Source organism: Poecile atricapillus, chromosome 2 (assembly GCF_030490865.1).
Source record: "Poecile atricapillus isolate bPoeAtr1 chromosome 2, bPoeAtr1.hap1, whole genome shotgun sequence".
In the NCBI taxonomy this organism is placed as follows: Eukaryota; Metazoa; Chordata; class Aves; order Passeriformes; family Paridae; genus Poecile; species Poecile atricapillus.
In genome coordinates this window covers 35,265,389-35,284,881 of record NC_081250.1, presented here as the reverse complement: position 1 = coordinate 35,284,881, position 19,493 = coordinate 35,265,389, and the positions used below count along the sequence as shown (strand labels likewise).

The 19,493-nt window shown below is 41.7% G+C and overlaps 1 protein-coding gene across 1 annotated transcript in view; it reads right to left on the bottom strand.

The window, feature by feature from the left end:
- PLEKHA8 (pleckstrin homology domain containing A8) overlaps nt 1-19,482 on the bottom strand; it is a 31,307-nt gene extending 11,825 nt beyond the window's left edge. The window contains exons 1-9 of the mRNA XM_058831316.1: nt 19,325-19,482; nt 9,272-9,388; nt 8,471-8,626; nt 6,749-6,873; nt 5,148-5,306; nt 4,187-4,227; nt 3,349-3,506; nt 682-841; nt 101-186 (exon numbers count right to left, since the gene is read on the bottom strand). Coding sequence (XP_058687299.1) covers nt 101-186; nt 682-841; nt 3,349-3,506; nt 4,187-4,227; nt 5,148-5,306; nt 6,749-6,873; nt 8,471-8,626; nt 9,272-9,388; nt 19,325-19,364 — 1,042 coding nt within the window. The 5' untranslated portion in view covers nt 19,365-19,482. The remainder of the gene's footprint in view (nt 1-100; nt 187-681; nt 842-3,348; nt 3,507-4,186; nt 4,228-5,147; nt 5,307-6,748; nt 6,874-8,470; nt 8,627-9,271; nt 9,389-19,324) is intronic.
- Nucleotides 19,483-19,493: the final 11 nt, after the last annotated feature.

Below are 19,493 nucleotides of genomic sequence, written 5' to 3'. Positions count from 1 at the left end.
TATCACTTTAGTGAAGAAACAAGTTTTCCAACCCAACTGCTCCACCTTTGCTTGCTGCTAGCAGCAGTCAGAAGGAACCAGAAGAAAAGAAGCTGCTTACCCAGAACAGGCACAATTGCATAACATGACTCCAGGAACTCCTCTGTTGGTATGCCCTCCTCCTCCCGAAGCTCAATATCACTGAACCTGGTGTCCAGGACAAGCAGAAAATATTGTTACCTTAACAATTCTTTTTATGTAACTTGAAAAGCAAAATTATATTTTTTTATAAAAAAAAATAAATATTTTTTATATTTTTTTATAAAAAAAAATTTATAAAATTATATTTTCAAGTTACATAATCAATTACTTGTGCCAAGTAATTTGCACAGAGGTAAAATTTATGGACATGAAACCATCAACATGGCTTTTGTTTTACTATGTTAAAGTAACTGACTGCAGAGAACACATATTGGGTGGTGTGCAAACAAGGCTTGCAATCACAAACAAGGAAAAACCTCCCACTTCACTCTGTACAGCTAATTTCACAAAAAAATATCTTCTTCCAATTACTGTGCTGTAGGCAGTCTTGTTAAATCATCTCAGTAAATACAGCTTTACAGACAGAAAAGTATTAAAAATAAGTCAATTAAAGGCTTAACATTAAGTTGCAATAATCCTTTTAATTGAAATCTGTACTACCTGTTGCTCATGACACTGAAGAAGGTAGGAGAATCCTTTTCATTTCCTTCTTCCTCACACAAAATCAATTCACCTAAAGAATTTGTTTCTGACTGCAGCAACTTGTGGGCACCACAGCTTTCTACAGCTTGCAGCTTGTCCTCTCCATCATCTTTAATGCCTAACATTTACAGGAAACAAAAGAAAAACAAAAAAAAAAGAAAAAAGTTACATACACATATTGTTATTCCTTTTCATGAATATGCCTTTCTATTTGAAGGAAGGCACTTGGATATGCAGATAATGCAAGTTTAAAAGCATCCCTGCCAGCACCACTACTTTCACTGCAGGTTTGGTAGATGCTCAGACCACATTTCAATCAGTCACCCCCCATTTCTTTTAATCAGACAGACCAAAGACCAGGCTACAGTACAGGTGAGCCCACACAACATCAGCAAGGACAGTCTTGTGAGAAAGAAGAGCACTGAAGAAGCAATTTGGTACAGCAGGGAGCTGACTCATCTCCTTGAAAGGAAGATTACTTCTCACATGGCTGTAACTTTCCCACTATTGTTGAAATGCCACAGTGCATTTTCAAAAGCAAAAGAATAATAGCAACATGTTTACTCCTTCTGATAGATAAGCAAACTGGCTGCTTAGATGGACACTTGTATGTTATCAAAGGCTGCTATGTTCTATGGGATTTCTATAAATATCTCTAAAGTTTCCCAGAAAAGGTCCAGGTACATCTTCCCCACTGTGGTCCATTTTATTTCTTCTTTGGGGCCAAGTACATCTGTTTCACATACAGCACAAGGAAGACAAAGGAAAGTCAAAATCTTTCATATACATCCCATACGTGGTAAGACCCTCTGACCTCATGGAGAACTTCAGAGAACAAGTAAAGAAGCAAAAATGATTCACAGCATCTGCATCATACAAGCTATAGCTACAGCACATTTTGCTGCCAGACTGTCAAACTAACATCAGGATTTCCCAGGGAACCTGTCTTTCCAGGAAAGGAATACTTTCAAGTGTCAGTGAGAATTAGAGAGAAACCTGAAGTGGAATTGAGCTTCTGGCTGAAAGGATCAAGCTGCAAGGAACTCTCTTCCTCCATGTGACAACTGAAAGCAGGCTTACAACAGTCCCTATTAATTGCAGAACCACTGAACAAATCTGGTGCTGGGTGAAAAGAAATCCCCTCACACCAGACCAGCAAGCCTCTACAAGGCAGAATAAAAATGGGCTCAGAAACCACTGACATTCACAAGCAAAGTGTCTCTGCCGAAGAATGACAGAGGTTTGAGTGATGCCACTGATCTGTCCTGCACCAAGCCACATAGGGTGGGGAGTAGAAAAACAGCCCAAGTCTGCAGTGACCCTGCAGGAGTTCTGTGCAAAACCCTGGGTGCTCTGAAATTCAAACTCAATTGTTTTCAAACTCTAACACTGTAAGTCCTAAACGACAGAGAAATTTGCTATGGGACTTCAGTGCCCAAGCACTTTTAAAGACTGACTTCTTAAGAAAGGGGAAAGGGAAGGAAAAGTATCTGAGACAGGGCAGAACTCTTGGGGTCAGGGGAAGCACCCAGCTACAGCCATCAGTGAGACAAAGCCCAGGGGCTGGCTGGGTCAGCCCACCCTCTATGGATGGCCCTGCACATCCCAACTCCACCACATATTGACAACAAAACTCTGCAGCTCAAGTATGTGTACCCAACAGGGGGTAGCCTTTTCTCTTTTGTGCACAGGAACCAGAGTAGCTAAATGACACCAACACCTTGAATTAGTTTGGTGTCTTTGCTTTAGTGCTGTTTTATTGATACTACACTAAATGGTGTCCTGTGTGTGTTATCCTGCAGGGATGTGCCACACTACATAGTACCAACCCCAAAAATGGGAAAAACTCCAAATGGAACCCGTAAGGGCAAAATCACTATTGTCATTAACTTGGACTTAAAAGCTTCTGCTGCATATTATATTTTGGAACATTTGTCACTGATTGCATATTTATTGTTTTGGAATAACAGCCAGGCAGAGACAGCCACTGTTCAAGAACAGTACGGTCCATTCAACAGGATGTGCAAAAATCATGTTACATGAATAGTTATCCAAATTAAGTTTAGCAGCCCTTAACAATATAACCACATTGGAAAGAATTTTATACTAAATTAGTTCAACAGTATTTCACTGAAGTCACATACAAATCTAAGTCCACACTATTGCTATGATAAAGGAAGAAATATGATGCTTTCTAGGATACTCTTAGTTGCAGAAAAAGGGTTAATTTTCTGTAAACATTTGTCAGAGCAATCAAGAGTGACTAAAAGTTCAAGCCCTTAGGCACACAAAGCTTCCACATACTAGCAGGGAATAATGTGTCTGCCCACAGTGTACCAAGAATCCAAGCTCTGCCAGCTTGTTTTGTTACACATGTCAATCTGCACCTGGAGGGCCCCAACTTGTCCAAAACCAAATTTTTAATTCTCTTCTCCATTCAGTCCCAAGTTAGCCATCAACAATGGCAGCAGGAACGATGCTGAGGAAACTTTCAAGGAGCAGAATCAGACTAAGAGACTGATATTCCATCTCCTGGGAGTCAGGAATCTCACAAGGTGCCTACACCTTCCTTAATTTACACCTATAGAATAATCATCATGGACAAAAGACTGTGCATATACATACCTGCCAAATCCTTTGCTACATGATCTTCAACATAAACATCACCAGTCCCCTCGCTCGTTTCCAAGTTTAAACATTCCATACTTTTAGTAACTGCTTGCTCTTGATGGTTAATTTCTGCTTTTATACAGCCATTTTCACAGGGGCTCAATTCCACCTGCCTGAAGAAAGGGAAAGAATAATATTTAGTGCACAAAGCATTGCTTGGTAAGCTTCTTCCTGTGAACACACAAACAACAAGAGCAAAATAGTTGACAGAAGTTATAGGCTGTCACAGGCTGCTCTGAGCAAAGAACTTGCCTAAAGTAATAACAAGAATGAGGCAGCTTTTTGCAGCAAAGAGGATTAAAGACTCAACCTCAGCTTTCAGAGTTCAAGTATATTTACAGTGATCTTTATTAAAAAGGTATATAATCTAAAAAATACAATTACAGAAAATTGCAGGCAGGTACTGTAACTTCTACAATATCCCCCCATTAGTACTTTAAAATATACATCCTTGCCACCTACTTCAGGAATCAGTCTGCTCACCATCAATGATTTTTATGGGCTTATGGAGTGGAACCTAAAATGCAGGAAGGAGCACTGAAGTGGGAGAGAGCTGGCTGGTGATTGAGCAGTAAGACACCAAGTGGACTGCAGAGAAAAATGGAAGGGAAAGGACTGATACAGAAGAGACATGAAATGGGATGAGCCAGAGCCCTTTCATTCCATCTGCTTCCAAGAAGGCAGTTCAGAGCAATACAGTTCTGCCTGCATCCAGTAAGAGCAGAGTAGCAGTAGGGAAAAAACAACCAAACACAGATTAGAAAGAGATTGACAGTAAAGGCTTCTGTTATACCTTTCTGTTGAGGCGTGACTGGACAAGACAGAGTGCTTTACCTGCAAGATATGGAGCAGGGAGAATATTGTTTAAAGCAAGTAAGACTGTATCATGCTTCTCAAATTTCACATTTTATTAAACACAAGTTGAGTCAGCAAAAAAAACCCTCCCTAATTCTCTGAGCTGGACGCAGTACACAGACAAATGTGAAAATGGTGCTACATTATTACACCATTACAATATTGTAAAGAAAGAAAAAGGAGAAGAAATAAAATCAGAAGATTTCTTTCAGAAGCTAGTTAGCAAGTGTCAAGTGAGACACCACACAGCATATGGAGACAAAGCAGTGAGTTTCCTTTGCAATGTGTTCTTCACTTAATAAAAAAGTTTTGAAAAAAAAGAAGAAACATGAGGCTAGACACTAGGTATGGTGAAGTAATCCCATTTCTCAGATGCAGTCATGCATCCACCTTCCTACATAGATCTTCCTGCTTGCCAGAGATGCTCCAGTTTTCCACATGTAGCTATGGATCCATGATTCAGAAAGTGCCCTTCTCATTAAAAAGCTAAATCATCACCTCCCACTGGCATATTAGCAGACATACTACTAAAGCTGTAATTTAACAGAGCAGTAACTGCTATGAGCTCCCACATGGACAAACTTGCTGTAAAGCCAAGGTATTTTGAAACACCATTGTATTACTTTCTGTGAAACACCAACGTGTAACTTTCAGGCCCTGAAAGTTAATGTTTAATAACTTCCACCTGTCATTAAAAGTTAAGAGATTGGTCACTGCTTATTAAAAAAATGGCCCTACCTCACTTGCAAACCACAAGAAATAGCAGAGCATGTCCAGTGTGGGACCAGTAGCTATGATAAGGGTAAAAAGACATTCCCTACTTCTACAAATGCTACTTTTGACAAAAGGAGCCATTAGCATCCCTGCTGAAGCTGAGAAAAGAAGATACTGGCCTTTACCTTGCTCGTTCTGAGAACTGCTAAATTTGGGGATCCAGGTGGGGTCTGATGCAGTAACTCAGAAGTGAAGGCAGTATTTGCAATCTGCATACATTCTTCAAGAGTCTTCAGGAAAGTGTCACAAGTTGATTTCAACAGAGCTCCCATATCAATCTCACTCTGCGGGAAGAAATCAACTGGAAGAAATGGACTCACCACAGATGAGCAATTTAGACTAATGTCTGCAAAGCCCACAGCTGCTACAGTTGTGATTTCTGGCTAATATGAATTAAAATTCAATGTGTCAGCTGCTCAGAGCTGGCATCACATATTACTGTGGCTATGTATTGCAGTATTACCACTCTTGTCAGCCTCTCAGTACAAGAAGCTTAGTATGTTTGTGTTTTGAAATCAATGCCTCTTAGTTACTTATCTTATTGGTGTTAGAAGTGCATGAAATACTATGCCTGAATGTATTCAACAATGGCATTCCAGGAAACACCACTGATAGGAGATATGAAAAGTAAGTAAATTAAATAGATGCTGAATGATCTGCAGATAATAATTTTGAAAACCCCATGAACAAAAAATTACTGCAAATGACAAAAATGCAGAATGAGGTATCATGTTGCCTCTTCATCTTTGCAAAGTGAGTTATTGTTGCTGAAATGCTTTTAGCAATAAATCTTTGCAGTTAAATGCCAGTAAGATCAGGAAAAGAGAGTCTTTCCCCAGATGCATGAAATATGAGCAGGATAAACACCACATTACAGGTCAACACCAGTGAGCTGCAAGTTCTAACAGTGCCTTTTAGCCATTTGTACATCACATCATGCTTCTAATTCGTGTCTTTTAATTCACCTTAAACAGTCTGTCAGGTATCTTTACAGAGATGGTTTGGGCATACAAATGAGCAGCCTTCAGGTGTTCTGCCTGCTCATTCTGCACCTGAGGACCCATCTCTCCAGTGGGAGGCATTCTGCAACTCCACACCAGCTTCTCTAGCAAGGGAAATGCATCTTCATACATTTCTCTCCCAAAGCAAGGGGCTGATCACTGTCTTTCAGAGATCCCTCTTAAATAAGGCTTCTTTTATCAGAAAGATTTCCAAGGTTTGAAACTTTAACTTAAGTGAGGCTAACCAAGCCAGTTCTTTATATCACTTTTGCCCTTATTTTGTGGTCTGCAATATCTCTTGACCTTTTAATGGTTTTGGATGTGTTTTGCTGAGCAGGATATTAATGACTCAGGCAGAAAAATGTCAAATGGCAGAAGAAATGATAATTTGTTTTGTACAAATTATCTTTTTATAAAAGATCTTTTGCTTTTTTTGATCCACTGTAAACACATGATCAACTACAGAGGTGTTACTGCCTAGATCACAGGTATCATCTCACTACTTGCTAGCCCAACAAAGGGCAAGTCATTTGCAACAATATAGTGATACTTCATTTAAACAAGAACTGTTTTGTGAGCACTTTATTTACCTCTCTGCAGGAGGCTGCAACATTGGGTGAAAACATTTGGGTGAAACATTTGGGTGAAAACTACATTGGCTACCCAGGAAAGCTCATGTGCCCAAGACTTTACAGATGTGGTCTCTAGCAAAAATAGAGCTGTACCTCTGGTTCTGACACATCAGAAATGCTGGCTTCCTTTGTTTTATGCACTTGCTGAACAAGGAGGTTACAGTACAGTCTGAGTTCAGACATTTTAGTCTTCAAGGCTTCTGTGTTTTCAGTGAACTCTAAAAGTTAAACAAAAGAAAAGTTAAATTTACTGTATCCAGTGCAAGGCAAGTACACATGTGGTCTTAGCAGGCCTTTTAAATAGGACAAAAGCCCTACATATAACATTCTTTGTTTTCACAAAGTAGTTTAAGGTGCAAGCAATAGCATTGTTTAGATAGGGTTGTAGTAGAAAACACCTAGAAAAGATGCATTCTGTCCAACAGAAAGAGATTAATTTAATACAGATATCCTTGAATCACAGGATGGGTGAGGCTGGAAGATACCTTTGGATATCAGCTAGTCCTACTCCCCTGTTCAAGGACAGTCAGAGCAAATTACTCAGGTCTAGTCAGGTTTTGAACAATGCCAAGGATGTAGACTACACAACCTCTTCTGTGCAGCCTTTCAGTGCTCCCTCCTCTTCACAACATAAACATTTTTGCTTATGTTTCAATTGAGTGGTTTGTATCAAAATTCATGCATATTTTCTCTTGTTCATTCAGTGTGAAGACTCTGGCTTCATCTTTTTTATGCTCTCACTAGATATTTCCTTTAATCATCTTAGCAGCCCTTTGCTGGACTCACTCCAGTGTGTCCATATGTTTCTTATACTGAGAAACAGAGAGTGCAGAACTGAGAAGACTAATCCAGATAAGATTAACAGTCATTCTGAGATTTTTCAGAAGCAATGTTTTTGATATTAGAGTCCCTGAATCATAGCACTGCACATCAGAATCCCACCTAGTGAAGGACTCTACAGTAGAATCTTCTGCTCAGTTCTGACTCAGCTCGAACCAGCAGATGCAAAGTCTGGTGATAACACACATAAGGCTAAGAGGAGAAGCAAATCCTCACCTCAGGGAAAGGAGTGCTCACCACCCCTGCATTTGCCCAGGACATTAATAATTTGCTGGTTTTCCATCTTCTGTATAGTCACTGTGCTGAGGTTACATAAAGTTAAGAAGGCATGAGGCCTCACAATGTTCTCTGACTAATGCCACACTTGTAAGCAAGAGGGGTTTTCACTGGGGGAGGGGGAAGTGAGATTGCTGGTGAAAGCAAAGTGGTAAGTGAATTAATTTTCATAGCTTTACCATGATCAGATTTAAGGATCTGAATACTAATAAATTTGGAACCCAGTGCAAACCTCTTAATTGCTGAGGCATTATCAAAGTGCAGAAGACAGCCCAATTGGAACATGGAAGGAAAGGGTGTGAGGAACTCCAAAGCTGAAGAAACACTGGTGTGAGAGGCTGGGTCATCATATTTACACAGCTGGACAAGGTGGGGGTCTTACATTCTTGTACACTGTGTACTGCATCACAGTGACCTCTAGCCAGGGCCCATTTACTCACTGTACTTACGGAACCCATCGGCACATGGTTTTCAAATTACTTTTATATTGTGTATTTTAAGGAAAAAGCAAAGTTTTCAAATCCCTGCCCTGAGTATTAATACCTGAGATTTGTAGTTAATATTCCCACATGTCTTAGCTTTTAGCAGCACCAAAGACCTGAAGCACAGGCTGGACACTGAAGATGTATGTACACGCGCTAGGGAAAGCATGGGGAAATATAAAGCAAACATTCTGTGCTAGCAAAAGGGTGTTCTTGCCTTTTTCCTTCTGTGTCCTGCTGTCAGTCAGACAGGCTTTGGCAGTTCCTAGGGCAACCAGCCACTTTTGCCTTTCAACTGCATTTCTTGCCTTCAGATAGAAGTACTGCTCCCCTGGGATAATCAGGTCCATTCGTGTGTTATCTGCAGGATGAACTGAAAGCAACATAGATTTCAGACCAGCCTCCTGGCTATTCCCAGCCCAACCAAACATTCCAACAGATGTGTTAGGTGGCATGTCAAACAGTAATGAAAGAGGAGGAATCTATGGTCCCAACTACCCCCACAGCCATTTTATGACTTCTCTTCTGAGCTAGGGAATGGACAGGACGCACATGTGTACAGCTATGAAAGACAGCTTTGTGACCAGTATAATCTGAAAGTCATTATGGAAAGGGCATCCTTTTCTGGAAAGCCTCTCTTTCAAGCTTCCAGCTGTTAACTGAACCTCAAAAATGTGGCTATATGACTGAGCAGACCTAGTACTGAAGTTTATTACACATGTTTCTAGCGTCAGCTCTGTGCTTATGAGGAGTCATTTGAAGCTGTGCAATGTTCCACCACAACCCATGAAAAACAGTGACCCACCTGCACATAGAATAAACATGAGAATAGAGGCTTGCAGTTCTCTCAACATTTTAAAAATACTATTTTATAAAAACTCACATATACATCAAATTACTGCAAATACATACCAGAGAAATGAAGCAGCCAAATAGCTCTTGTCACCTGAAATCTCGTCTTGAATGCAACATTATTGGACAAATTTCATGCAGCTAAGTGTTACTGTATCTTAGTTACCTTGAATTTCACAAACAGCCATTTGGATGCTTCCCTTACAACCCTTCCAGGCGTCTTCCTGAGAGTCATAATAGGACAGGATGCCACCACAGAGAAGGAACCACCGAGGCTGCCAACCTGAAAAACAAAACTCCATTTCTCAGTTACACACCTCCCTGCAATTCCACCATCTCTCTCACTTAAGACTGGCTGCAAATATGGCCCCAAAGAGTCTCAGTCCCTCCGGAAAACGAAACTCTTTGAAGTATTAAGATTTCAGGACAGGCTTGGATGTTGTACACCATAACCCCAGCTTCCTGGCACCTACATGGTGTTTGTTCTCCACACAGCTGGACCACAGCAGTGTGCATCTTGAGATGCCATATGTCATTTTCAGTAGTTTTGCTAACACAGCATCACTGACTCACCCTCTCTTCCAAAACCACCTTCTCAGTTCACCACCCCTCAATTCCTTCCACCCCGCCTCAACCAACCTCTTCACTCTTCCCAAAAGCCACCCCTGCTGTCTTGCCTTACAAGTTTTCCTCCCTCGAAGGAAGGGCTAGCCAGGTTATCTTGAAAAACAACGTGTAAGAATCTCATAAAAATCAACAGAGGAACAGAGGCGGATGTGTTAATTTCTGAACATTCTGAACACCATCTTTCAGTCAAGCAGTTTTCAACAGCTCTTGAAACTCCTTGTGCTGCCCACATAAAACAGTCTTGAATTACTGACCTGTACTTCTGGATGCCTTCCCAGAGAAAAACCAAAACACAAGGCTGGACTCACACCAGTAGTTCTGGGTATATATTTTTGCCCACCCTGCTGCCCAACTTTAGAAGTAAATTATCCTTTTTTTCTACCTTTGGAAGCACACCAGCAGTATGAAAAGATAAAACCAAACATGACCTGACAGCCGCCATTTATGTCTGATTAAAAACTACAAGCTCATTAACCTAAGAAGAAATGAGGCAGCAACGTCACTGGAGGAAAGCAGCTTTCATTACTGAGCTGCAACAAGCTTCGCTGGCCAGATCCAACGGACTGAGATTCTGACACACCCACACTGTGCCAGAAAACCTTCTTTGGAAGGAACACTTGGACAAGACCGTGGGGGCCACATGGCTCTTCGATATTTTGGCAGAGGGTCCGCAAATCTGCTGTCCCCTGCACCAGGGCTCTGCCAACCAGCACTGTGCTGCAGGAACCCAGGCTGGGCTTGGACTGATATCACTTTGGAGGAATGACAGCTCCTCTCCAGCTAGAAACTGGTTCCTTAGACTACTGCTGAAACCAAGCACAACACAGTTTTAGACTGGAAAGGCCTAAAGCCTCAGGCTAACAGCAGGAGTATGGTCTGGCTTGCCACCTCCCCCCCTTTTTTTTTTTTTCAATCAATACCACTGCATTCAGTCCAACCCAGTTTATAGATTGCTGAACCCTGTGTGGTGGCTGGAAAACAAATTAAACATAAATATTATTTCATTCCCTTCCAGATCTCTTCCATTATTTCCTATAAGAATACAAAAATATCGAAAATACGAAGTACTCTCAACAATTCTTTACTTTATATGAAGGGGGAGAAAAACCACAAGAATGAGAAAAAAAAAAAAAATCAGCAAGACTGGTTTCTATTTGTCTTGCCTCCAAAATAAAGAAACTGTCCTAAAAGTCACTATTGATATGTAGGAACTCACAAAAAAAGGAAGTGATTGTTCAGCAGAGAGAAGCAGTTAATTGCTTCAGACACTCAATGGCACAGAACCAATTCTTTAAATAATGCACAGCGCCACAGTCAATACAAGCCTCTAATTCAGTCTGGAGCTCCTGCTGCTGCGCATGAATCATTTCAGCCATGGTCCTACAGCTTACAATTGCAGCTGATGCTCAACCAAATTGCATCCCATCAATCAAAGGCTGTGCAATCAATTAGCCAACATACAAATCACTCTGCCTCCATCACTTTGGAGGCAGGTTAAGAATATGTTATGAATCAATGTATTTTTTGAGACTTTCATTTGGTTGGTTTTTTGGTTCTGGGTCTTGGGGATTTTTTTGTGGGGAACAGAGCAGCTATCTGTATTCCTTTGCAGAAGCCAACTCTTCTTTAATTATTAGATACATAGTAAAACGACTGTAATAGACAATTTTTACCTAGGACAATATATATTTACACAATGGAATTCTTACACTAATAAAAACACATTTTTGTGAAAGGAAAACAATTTAAAAAAAAAATACTCACAAGAAGGTTCTGTCAGAAGATGCAATAACCAGCTGGTACTCACTGCTACTGAGTCAGCAGCCATGGGAAGGTTATCCTAAACAACCAGCTAAAAATAGCATGTGGCTGTCAAACCATGGGCACTGCACAGGGATACAGTCTTTAATTACGGGAGCTTCACTTTTGCAGACAAGTGAAGAATGGAGGAAAGAAAAAACAAAACAAAAACCAAAGCAGCAAAAAAGATATTTAGGTGCTTCCATGAAAGCAAGTCTTGGGTTTATTCAGTGTTATTTTCCTCCCATGAACTGACATAGGAATATTGCAATTTTTGGAACTGAACATTCAGATTTCACCTGATATGGAAAGATAAAGCTGAACCTTTTAAGGTCTTACTGGTGCTAGCATTAATACAACTTTGAAGAAGAATTTAAGTCCATTATACTGGTGGTGCACAGGCAGGAAAAAATACAGCTTGTACTTCCAACATCTCGTTTTAGAGGCACAGTACCATTAACAGTAAAAATTAACCTTGGTGGGAAAGGTATGTACAAAAAATCCCCAGTAAAGCACAAAGCACAATAAATAGTGAGGAGTAGCTTAAGGTCTCAGCCATAGAAGAGAGTGAAGATATTCCAGATGACTTCACAGGCACTGGTTAAAGTACATATTGAACTCCTGTGTGAAAGTTATAGTTAGTGCCTGTTGTACCCGGAATATCTGATATTATCCACTAGAAAACCAGATATTTAAGCAGTCTGCTTAGTCTGCTTAGTCTGCCTGCTAAGGATTCATTACTTCTCAAGAAGTTTCCACAGAAAGAAAGATCTGCCTATTTCCACCATTACACTTCAGGAAATCTGGATGTAGCTATCACTGAGCAAACTTGACATTTCTTGATAACACAGTTGAAACTTGGACATAATTCAAAATTTAATGTTATACAACTCAGATTCCAGACAGCATTCCTTCCAAAGTGCCAAGCCTGAATTAAAAAAAAACAAACAACCAAACATTTGAAGACATGTAGATCATGTCAGACATCTACAAAGCCAAGCCATCAGGGAGAATTACATACTCAAGAAGTCAAACTGATGACCTGGAAAACAAGCTGCAATTAAGACACCAGTTCCATCTGCATTTCTAAAATGCATAAAGGCCAGACACCCAGGTTTATATTATTGCTTGCTTTCCATGAGAATTATGTAATATCTTAGGCTTATTAATTTCTTGAGCTTCAGAAAAGTTTTTGTAAAACTTTTGCAAAAAAAGTCCTTGGACTTCTTTGACCTTCATCCAGAGTTTAGGTGCAGATAGGCGATAATTATGAACTTTCCATGTTACAACATCTATCTCATAGGAGGAGTTAAAGCCATTGTAACCCTCCCTACTGCTTATACGAAGGACAAGATCCAAGACTTGGTTGCAGGTGGCATAGCAGAACAGATCCCTGTTTTTCTGTGCAAGGTCACAAAAAAATCCCAGAGTGGGTGCCCTGATAGAGCCATCTCACAGTGAGAATGATCAATATCCATCATTTCATCCCACCCTGAGCAAATGTAAACTGTGCCATGTGCTCACCCCAAGGGCAAAAGCACCACATTGTCTGCCCAGTGCTGTGTCAGCAACTGATAGCTGGACAAGAACTGCTGAAAACTCGGCTTTAGCAGGGCAAGGACTCTCGTCAGTCGACCAGGTTCCTAGTCAGAAATAGCAATTTGCAAGAAAGTATCTTACACAGATCAAACTTGAAACATTCCCCCTTTTTTCTTATTCAAGGAACAGAAGCGAAAGATGACACAAGCATTTTGCACTCAAAACAGGTGTCTATTTTTCTAGACAGCCTTCTAAGGCTACCCAGTATTTTGCGAAGGGCAATCCCAGGTGCTGGAATGCACTTTGCAGCCTTAATTCTCTAGCAAAACAATCTGACTGGATAAAAATACAGTTTAAGATTCCCCTGTATCCATGAGGGATAGCAGAAAGGCAGACAAGAGTGTGTAACAATCTACACCTCTTCTCTGAGCTACTATCCTGTCACCTAGAGAGCAGCTTCTGGAAATGCCCATATTGCAATTTCACTCTGATTATGTGCATATTAACAGCAGGAATCAATACAAAAAAACCCTAAAGGTAACGAAGGTCAAAGATTTAGCACTTTAACAATGGTATCACTTTTTCAAGCATTCGTTTGAGGGACACTAGAGGTTCAAGTGAAGGTAGCAATAGCTGGAATGGGCTTTAACACAGTGACCTTCTCCCAAACGATTTTTTTCACAGGGGGTCTATAAAGTCCACTTTGTTTCAATCACTAGTGTTAGGGCAATGTTAGCAGCATTGAAAGAACATCCTGTCATCATAGGGCAATTGGGTTTGTTTGCAAATGATTTTATGGCAGAGACCAGCCAAGGCACAGAGCACAATGTACCAGCATCAGGTATTTTTTGAGGGGATGCAGTGAAAGGATGAAGGGCAGAGAGGGGATCATGGTGGAGGCAGAAGTTCAATAATACAGGCCCACTGCTCAGACACACTAATTTAAGTCATAAAAAGCTCTGGGAGTTTTCCTCCTCTATACTTCTCAGCCCCAGCAAACAAGCTGCTCCTCTCTCTGACCCCTGGGGTGGTTATCATGCCAGACTAAGTCAACAGACTGAATTTATGTAAGCACATACAGATACCACATGATGGTATCTCTTCGGCATCAGTCTACCACACCTTTGGTTTCAGTCCTACCCTGTGATCACTTACTTCAGTGCAGAGGGACTGAATGCAGAGGCACTGGTACTGCAGCATACCTGGCAGGGAATGCTGCACCATGGAGGCTCTGCAGCACTGCTCTAACACTTCCAGAGGAGAGAAGGGACACCGATTTCCACTCCTGCAGCCTCATCAAACCTTTCTACTGAGAGTACATTGCACAATTCCAAAAAGGTTGGACAAAAGTAAGATTGCTCCATGAAGAAATACAGAGGGAAAGGGAAGAAAATAATGAGAAAGAAGGTCAAATCACAGAAAGACAATTAAGCAAAATCCAAAGAGAATTAACTAATCAGTCCCTGAAGTATCCTGCATGAAAAGTCTCATCCAGCCAGAACTGGCTGGGAGTCAGGCATTAATCTAAACCAACACCTGGATCCTGAGAGCAGCTACAGCCAGTAATAGAAGGCAGATTATTGCCCTGAAGGCAACAGAAACCTCAGCTGTCTAGGTCCACCTCCACAAAAGCCAGACTTCTAATTTTATACAACCAGAACTTGGACTATATCCAGAGGCTAAAATGAAGGGGAAAATTATAAAAGTCTTTTTAGAACCAAATCTTTATCTAAGTGTGAAGTTTTCCATTAATTCCTCCACGTCTGGAAGCAGAGAAGCTTATTTCCAGAGCTGGATATCAGCTGGAAGGATATGTGTCTCTGATCCTTAAAGGTCAGATTCCTTAAACTCCTAAAACAAAGACTTGCTCTAAGCAGTATCATATGCATCCAACTCCAAGATACAAGAATTAATGCTTTTTCACATTTTCTTGAGCTCTACCCCTAAGTTTATTAAGGAATTCTGAATCATTAGAGACAAGAGTAATTCAAAGTTTTATGTGAAAGCTGAAATGTACTGCTTGGTGCTGGCTCTTGGTATCTCGGGATAAACTGAAAAGAATCCAAAGTACAACAATAAACTGAGAGGGGATGATTACATACAGGTAGATGGGGAGAGCTAATTGAAATATGTGGCATGATGCAGCGTCACAGGTGATGGCATGAAACTGAGTCTATCGTGCCTTGAGGAAGATGAAATACTTAGGGTTCAAATTACTCAGCAGAAATAAGGAAGTGAATATTTAAATATCAGGAAAAGCTTAGCTTTGTAAAGGAAAGTGATCAAAGCCATTTCATGGAGCATGTAACAAATACCAGGCAAGCCAGTGGAAGCAGTCATCCTTTTTCATCTAATGACGAAGCTGCCTTTGAACCCCACAGCCAAGAGCTGATCCATACTGTCTCTTCCACAGTTATCATCAATCCTGCCTGTGGCCAGCAATCCCAGGCAGGATGTGTGCCTACATTGAAGATCTGAACTGAACTGAATTTCAGCAGTAAGAAAAAAATCAACTTGAAAGTGCCAAGCTCTCACACACATCACTGAAGGGAGGTATTCCTCAACTCCATGCTGTTTCCCAGCTTACTCATTCTATAAATGAGATGAGAAAAAAACCCATAGATGCCTTTTACAAAGCAAACTCCAAAGACTAAATAAATTTATTTTATTAATCAGAAGTTACGCTCAATAAAGAGCACGCAATGCAGGTTAAGTTCAGTCAGAGAGTCCCAGGGGACGCAGTTTCCAAGCAGCAAAGAGCAATCTTCACGTCCAGTTCAGCTCCGCTCTGTCCTTTCTCTATCCTGCAAGCAGCGCTCCCCAGCTGGAGATCAGTCACGCTATGGCACTGCAGCCAGGATCTGCCTTTGATGCTGCCCACAGCAGAATGGTTTGTGCTCAGCCAGGACTGCAGGCAGTGCAGACCAAGGAGCTGTAGGGAAGGCAGACGGTGACACTTTTATCATTCCAGCTGCTCACTACAGTAAGTGGTAGTGAAACAATAGTTACACACCCATACCCAGCCCCCACCAAACAAGCTAACATCAGATAGAGACTTTTGGCAAAGGATGAAATCTAGGAATTTTTTAAGATCATGTTACATGCTTTGACTATAAGCTCAGCTGAGGCCAACTTACATGCCTGCATGATTTAAGTCACCCTGCTCCAGAATAGTTTGAGGTCTGCAGATGTATTATATATTTGCCCAAGAGAAAAAGTGCTGTCTCACTTTATATGACCATAACTGCTTGCGAAGTTCCCTGCTTTCTTAAGGTTTTAATCAATTTAGTGGGGAAAGCATAGAAAAATGCAATCAAAGGACACACAGTGCAAACACAAGATCCCAATGTATTGTCATAGGCTAGAACTCTGTGAATGTGTATCTGATCCAAAGCTGGCACACTTCACTTGAACCTAAACAAAAGTAACACACTGAGAAATCACTATCTGCTGGCCATTGCATTAGGGGACAGAAAATCTCTAAAAATCTCAGTTTTCTAAACTTGAGAGATTTCCAAGGTAGCACTGGAACCCTACATATAGAAACCACAACATGAGTACAGGATCAACACCAGAGGAAAAACCCTTACTCCAAGCAGAAACCAGGTAATACTGATTTGATTTATTCTAATCTATATAAAGCAAACAAGTGCATTTATTACAAACAAGTTAACTTGTTTAAGCAGTAAGGCAAACTGATCTGTCCTTCAATTGGTGATAATCATGGTGTGTGTTCTTTGCCCTTTGCCCACAGAAAACCAAACTTGTTTCCTAATTCTGAAACGTTCTTGCTGTCAGTAACTATGTAATTTGTAACACAGATCTAGCTCGCAGCCCAAGAGCTGGGAGGAAATGGGTTGATGTGGACTTGACCTCTCATAATGGCAATGACATAAGACATTACAAAATCAAAAGTCCCAGAAAAGACTCAATTACCAACAAATTCCCATCAGCTCCGCTCTCACAGAAAGAAGGAAAAGCAGTTCTTTTCTACAGTTTTATGCTTATTCTTTTTTGAATGTCCTATCCCTTCTCTGACTGTGAGGGGTCCTCACTCCGAGGCACATCAGCACAGGCGAACACAGAGAGATGACATGCAATCTCCCTACTTTTTGCTTGCATCATTTACACTATACAGCACCTGATTCATCAGCCTTGAGCACCAGAAAAAGCATACTGGGGGCAGAATACTAGCAGAAATACCGTTCTGGATGACCTGTTGAACATTCTTACTTCCCTTAATCCCTGAAAGGAGGCTTCCCTGTCTCTCATTCCAGCTCTTTGTTACTGATACAATTAACACCACATTCCAGAATGAATTTTTTTTTTTTCCCATCTCTGCATAAACTTAAAACTTAATGGCTTCAGGGCAGGAAGTCTTCATTTTACAGCAATAGAAAGCACTAGTATATACAGACAGCTTGCAGAGCAGCAAATTTACTGTTCTCAAACACACCATGGACCTTCTACAACCTAAGAAAAGGCATAGAGTGACCTTGATCACCACACTTACTAGAAGAGTCAAGTTTCAACCAAGAAATCAGAAGGATGCTTCAATCTTTCATCACAGATTTTGTCTCTGTTGACAGCAAAACCTCTTCTAGTTTTCAACCAGTACAAATCTTATATATGCAAGGAAAAGCTTCCTTCAGTCTGCATTCACTTAAGACTAAGGTTTGCAAAGCATCATCCTTCTTCCTGAAGGGTCATTTGATTGGAAGTGCTTATCACTGTGGCTAACAAAAGAAAACGTAATTGTGATGAAAACAGAATACTTCTTAGTCTTCATCTTACCATGAAAACAGAAAACCAGCTGATCCTACCGCAGGCACACTCAGGCACTAAAATGTCAAACACCAATAAGTTATCTACAACTAAGTCATCTACAACGTGCATTGTTTCCCACAGACACACATTCACAGGTCTCAAAACATGGCACAAAACCAAGCACAGGGATTCCTGACACACCCCAGCATCTCAGCAATGCAAAGAAAAACATGTAAAACTTTCAATCAGCTAGACCATATGTGTTTTTAGTATGGAGAAAGGACTAATACCACTATCACAGCCCTGCAATTCAAATGAAAAGGGCAAGTGTGGCTGCTCCTACTGCCACTTCATAATTCAAGAGCATTCACAAATAATTAAAAACAACAACAAAAAAATCCATGTCTGTTCACTGAGACCTGACAAATTTTGATTCTCATCTCAGAACATCTCATGCCTAAAGGGGAAAAGTCACAGCAATCTTCTAGCACAGCAATAAATCCAGCCTTATGCACCACTCCTGCCCCCCCACCATCCCTACCATATAAATTCAACACTCGCTTGTGCTTCAGCTCTTTGTTTAACTTTGATTTCCTACAGTTTCCCAGCTAACCAGAGAGGTGCAGCTGTTCCAACCTCTCGGGAAAAAAATTCAAGCAAGGCGGCAGCCCTTGTACATACACTACTGAGCAACACTCGCCTCGCACCTGGCAATGTCAAGGTGGTCGTGGTTACTTTCCTCTGACCTTCAAGTTTCCAAACTGTTCCAACAAACCACGGAGAGGTTTGCAGCCGGCAAGACCCCATCCACAAGCCCAAATCACACGCCTCTGCCTCAGCTGGCTCGAAGGTGTCCGGCAGTGGACATCCCACGGGAACACAGGGGGCTTCTGACCCCAGCACTTTTAACCTCTCCAGAGCAAACTCTGGCCACACACGGCTGCTTCCAATTTGCCATGAAAATCAAGACTTCCGTGGCACGGGAACACCCGAAAAATTAAAATTTGGGCCTAGAGCTAGCAGGACAATCCCCTCCACCTTTTTTCTTGTCTTTTTTTTCCCCCTGCAATGCCTTCTCATCCGAATCCTCCAAGTGGGACTGACACGGCAACACCTTTTCCTCCCAGCTCTGGGAATGCCCGGAATCCCCAACTCGCCTCAACAGAAGTTCCACGGGGGTGTGTGGAGAACGGGGAAGTTCACTGTTCGAATTGTGACCCAGAGCACCCAAACTACCCCAGACCCCAACCCAGGACCGCGGGGAGGGCGAGGGGCGCCCGGACAGGCACCGGCACCGGGATAAACACCGGGCAGTGACAATAATGCAGAGCCGGGGCTGCTCCCCGGGATGGAGGGGTCAAGGAGCAGCACTGACCCGCACACAGCAAATACACTGAACATAATACACTTATGTACTTGTATAAATACACATAAGAGAAGATGACGGCGCCCGTCCCGCAAAGGCTGAACACTGGCAGGAACTCACCGCTCAGGTAGTTGGTCCACTTGTACAGGACCCCCTCCATGCCGGCCGGCCTCCGACCCCATGCAGCGCGGCCACCCCGCGGCGGGGTCACGCCGCCCGCCGCCGGCCGCGCTCCGCCGCGCTGCCGCCACACAGCGCCATCGCGGGGGGGCGCGCGCCCCGCCCGGCC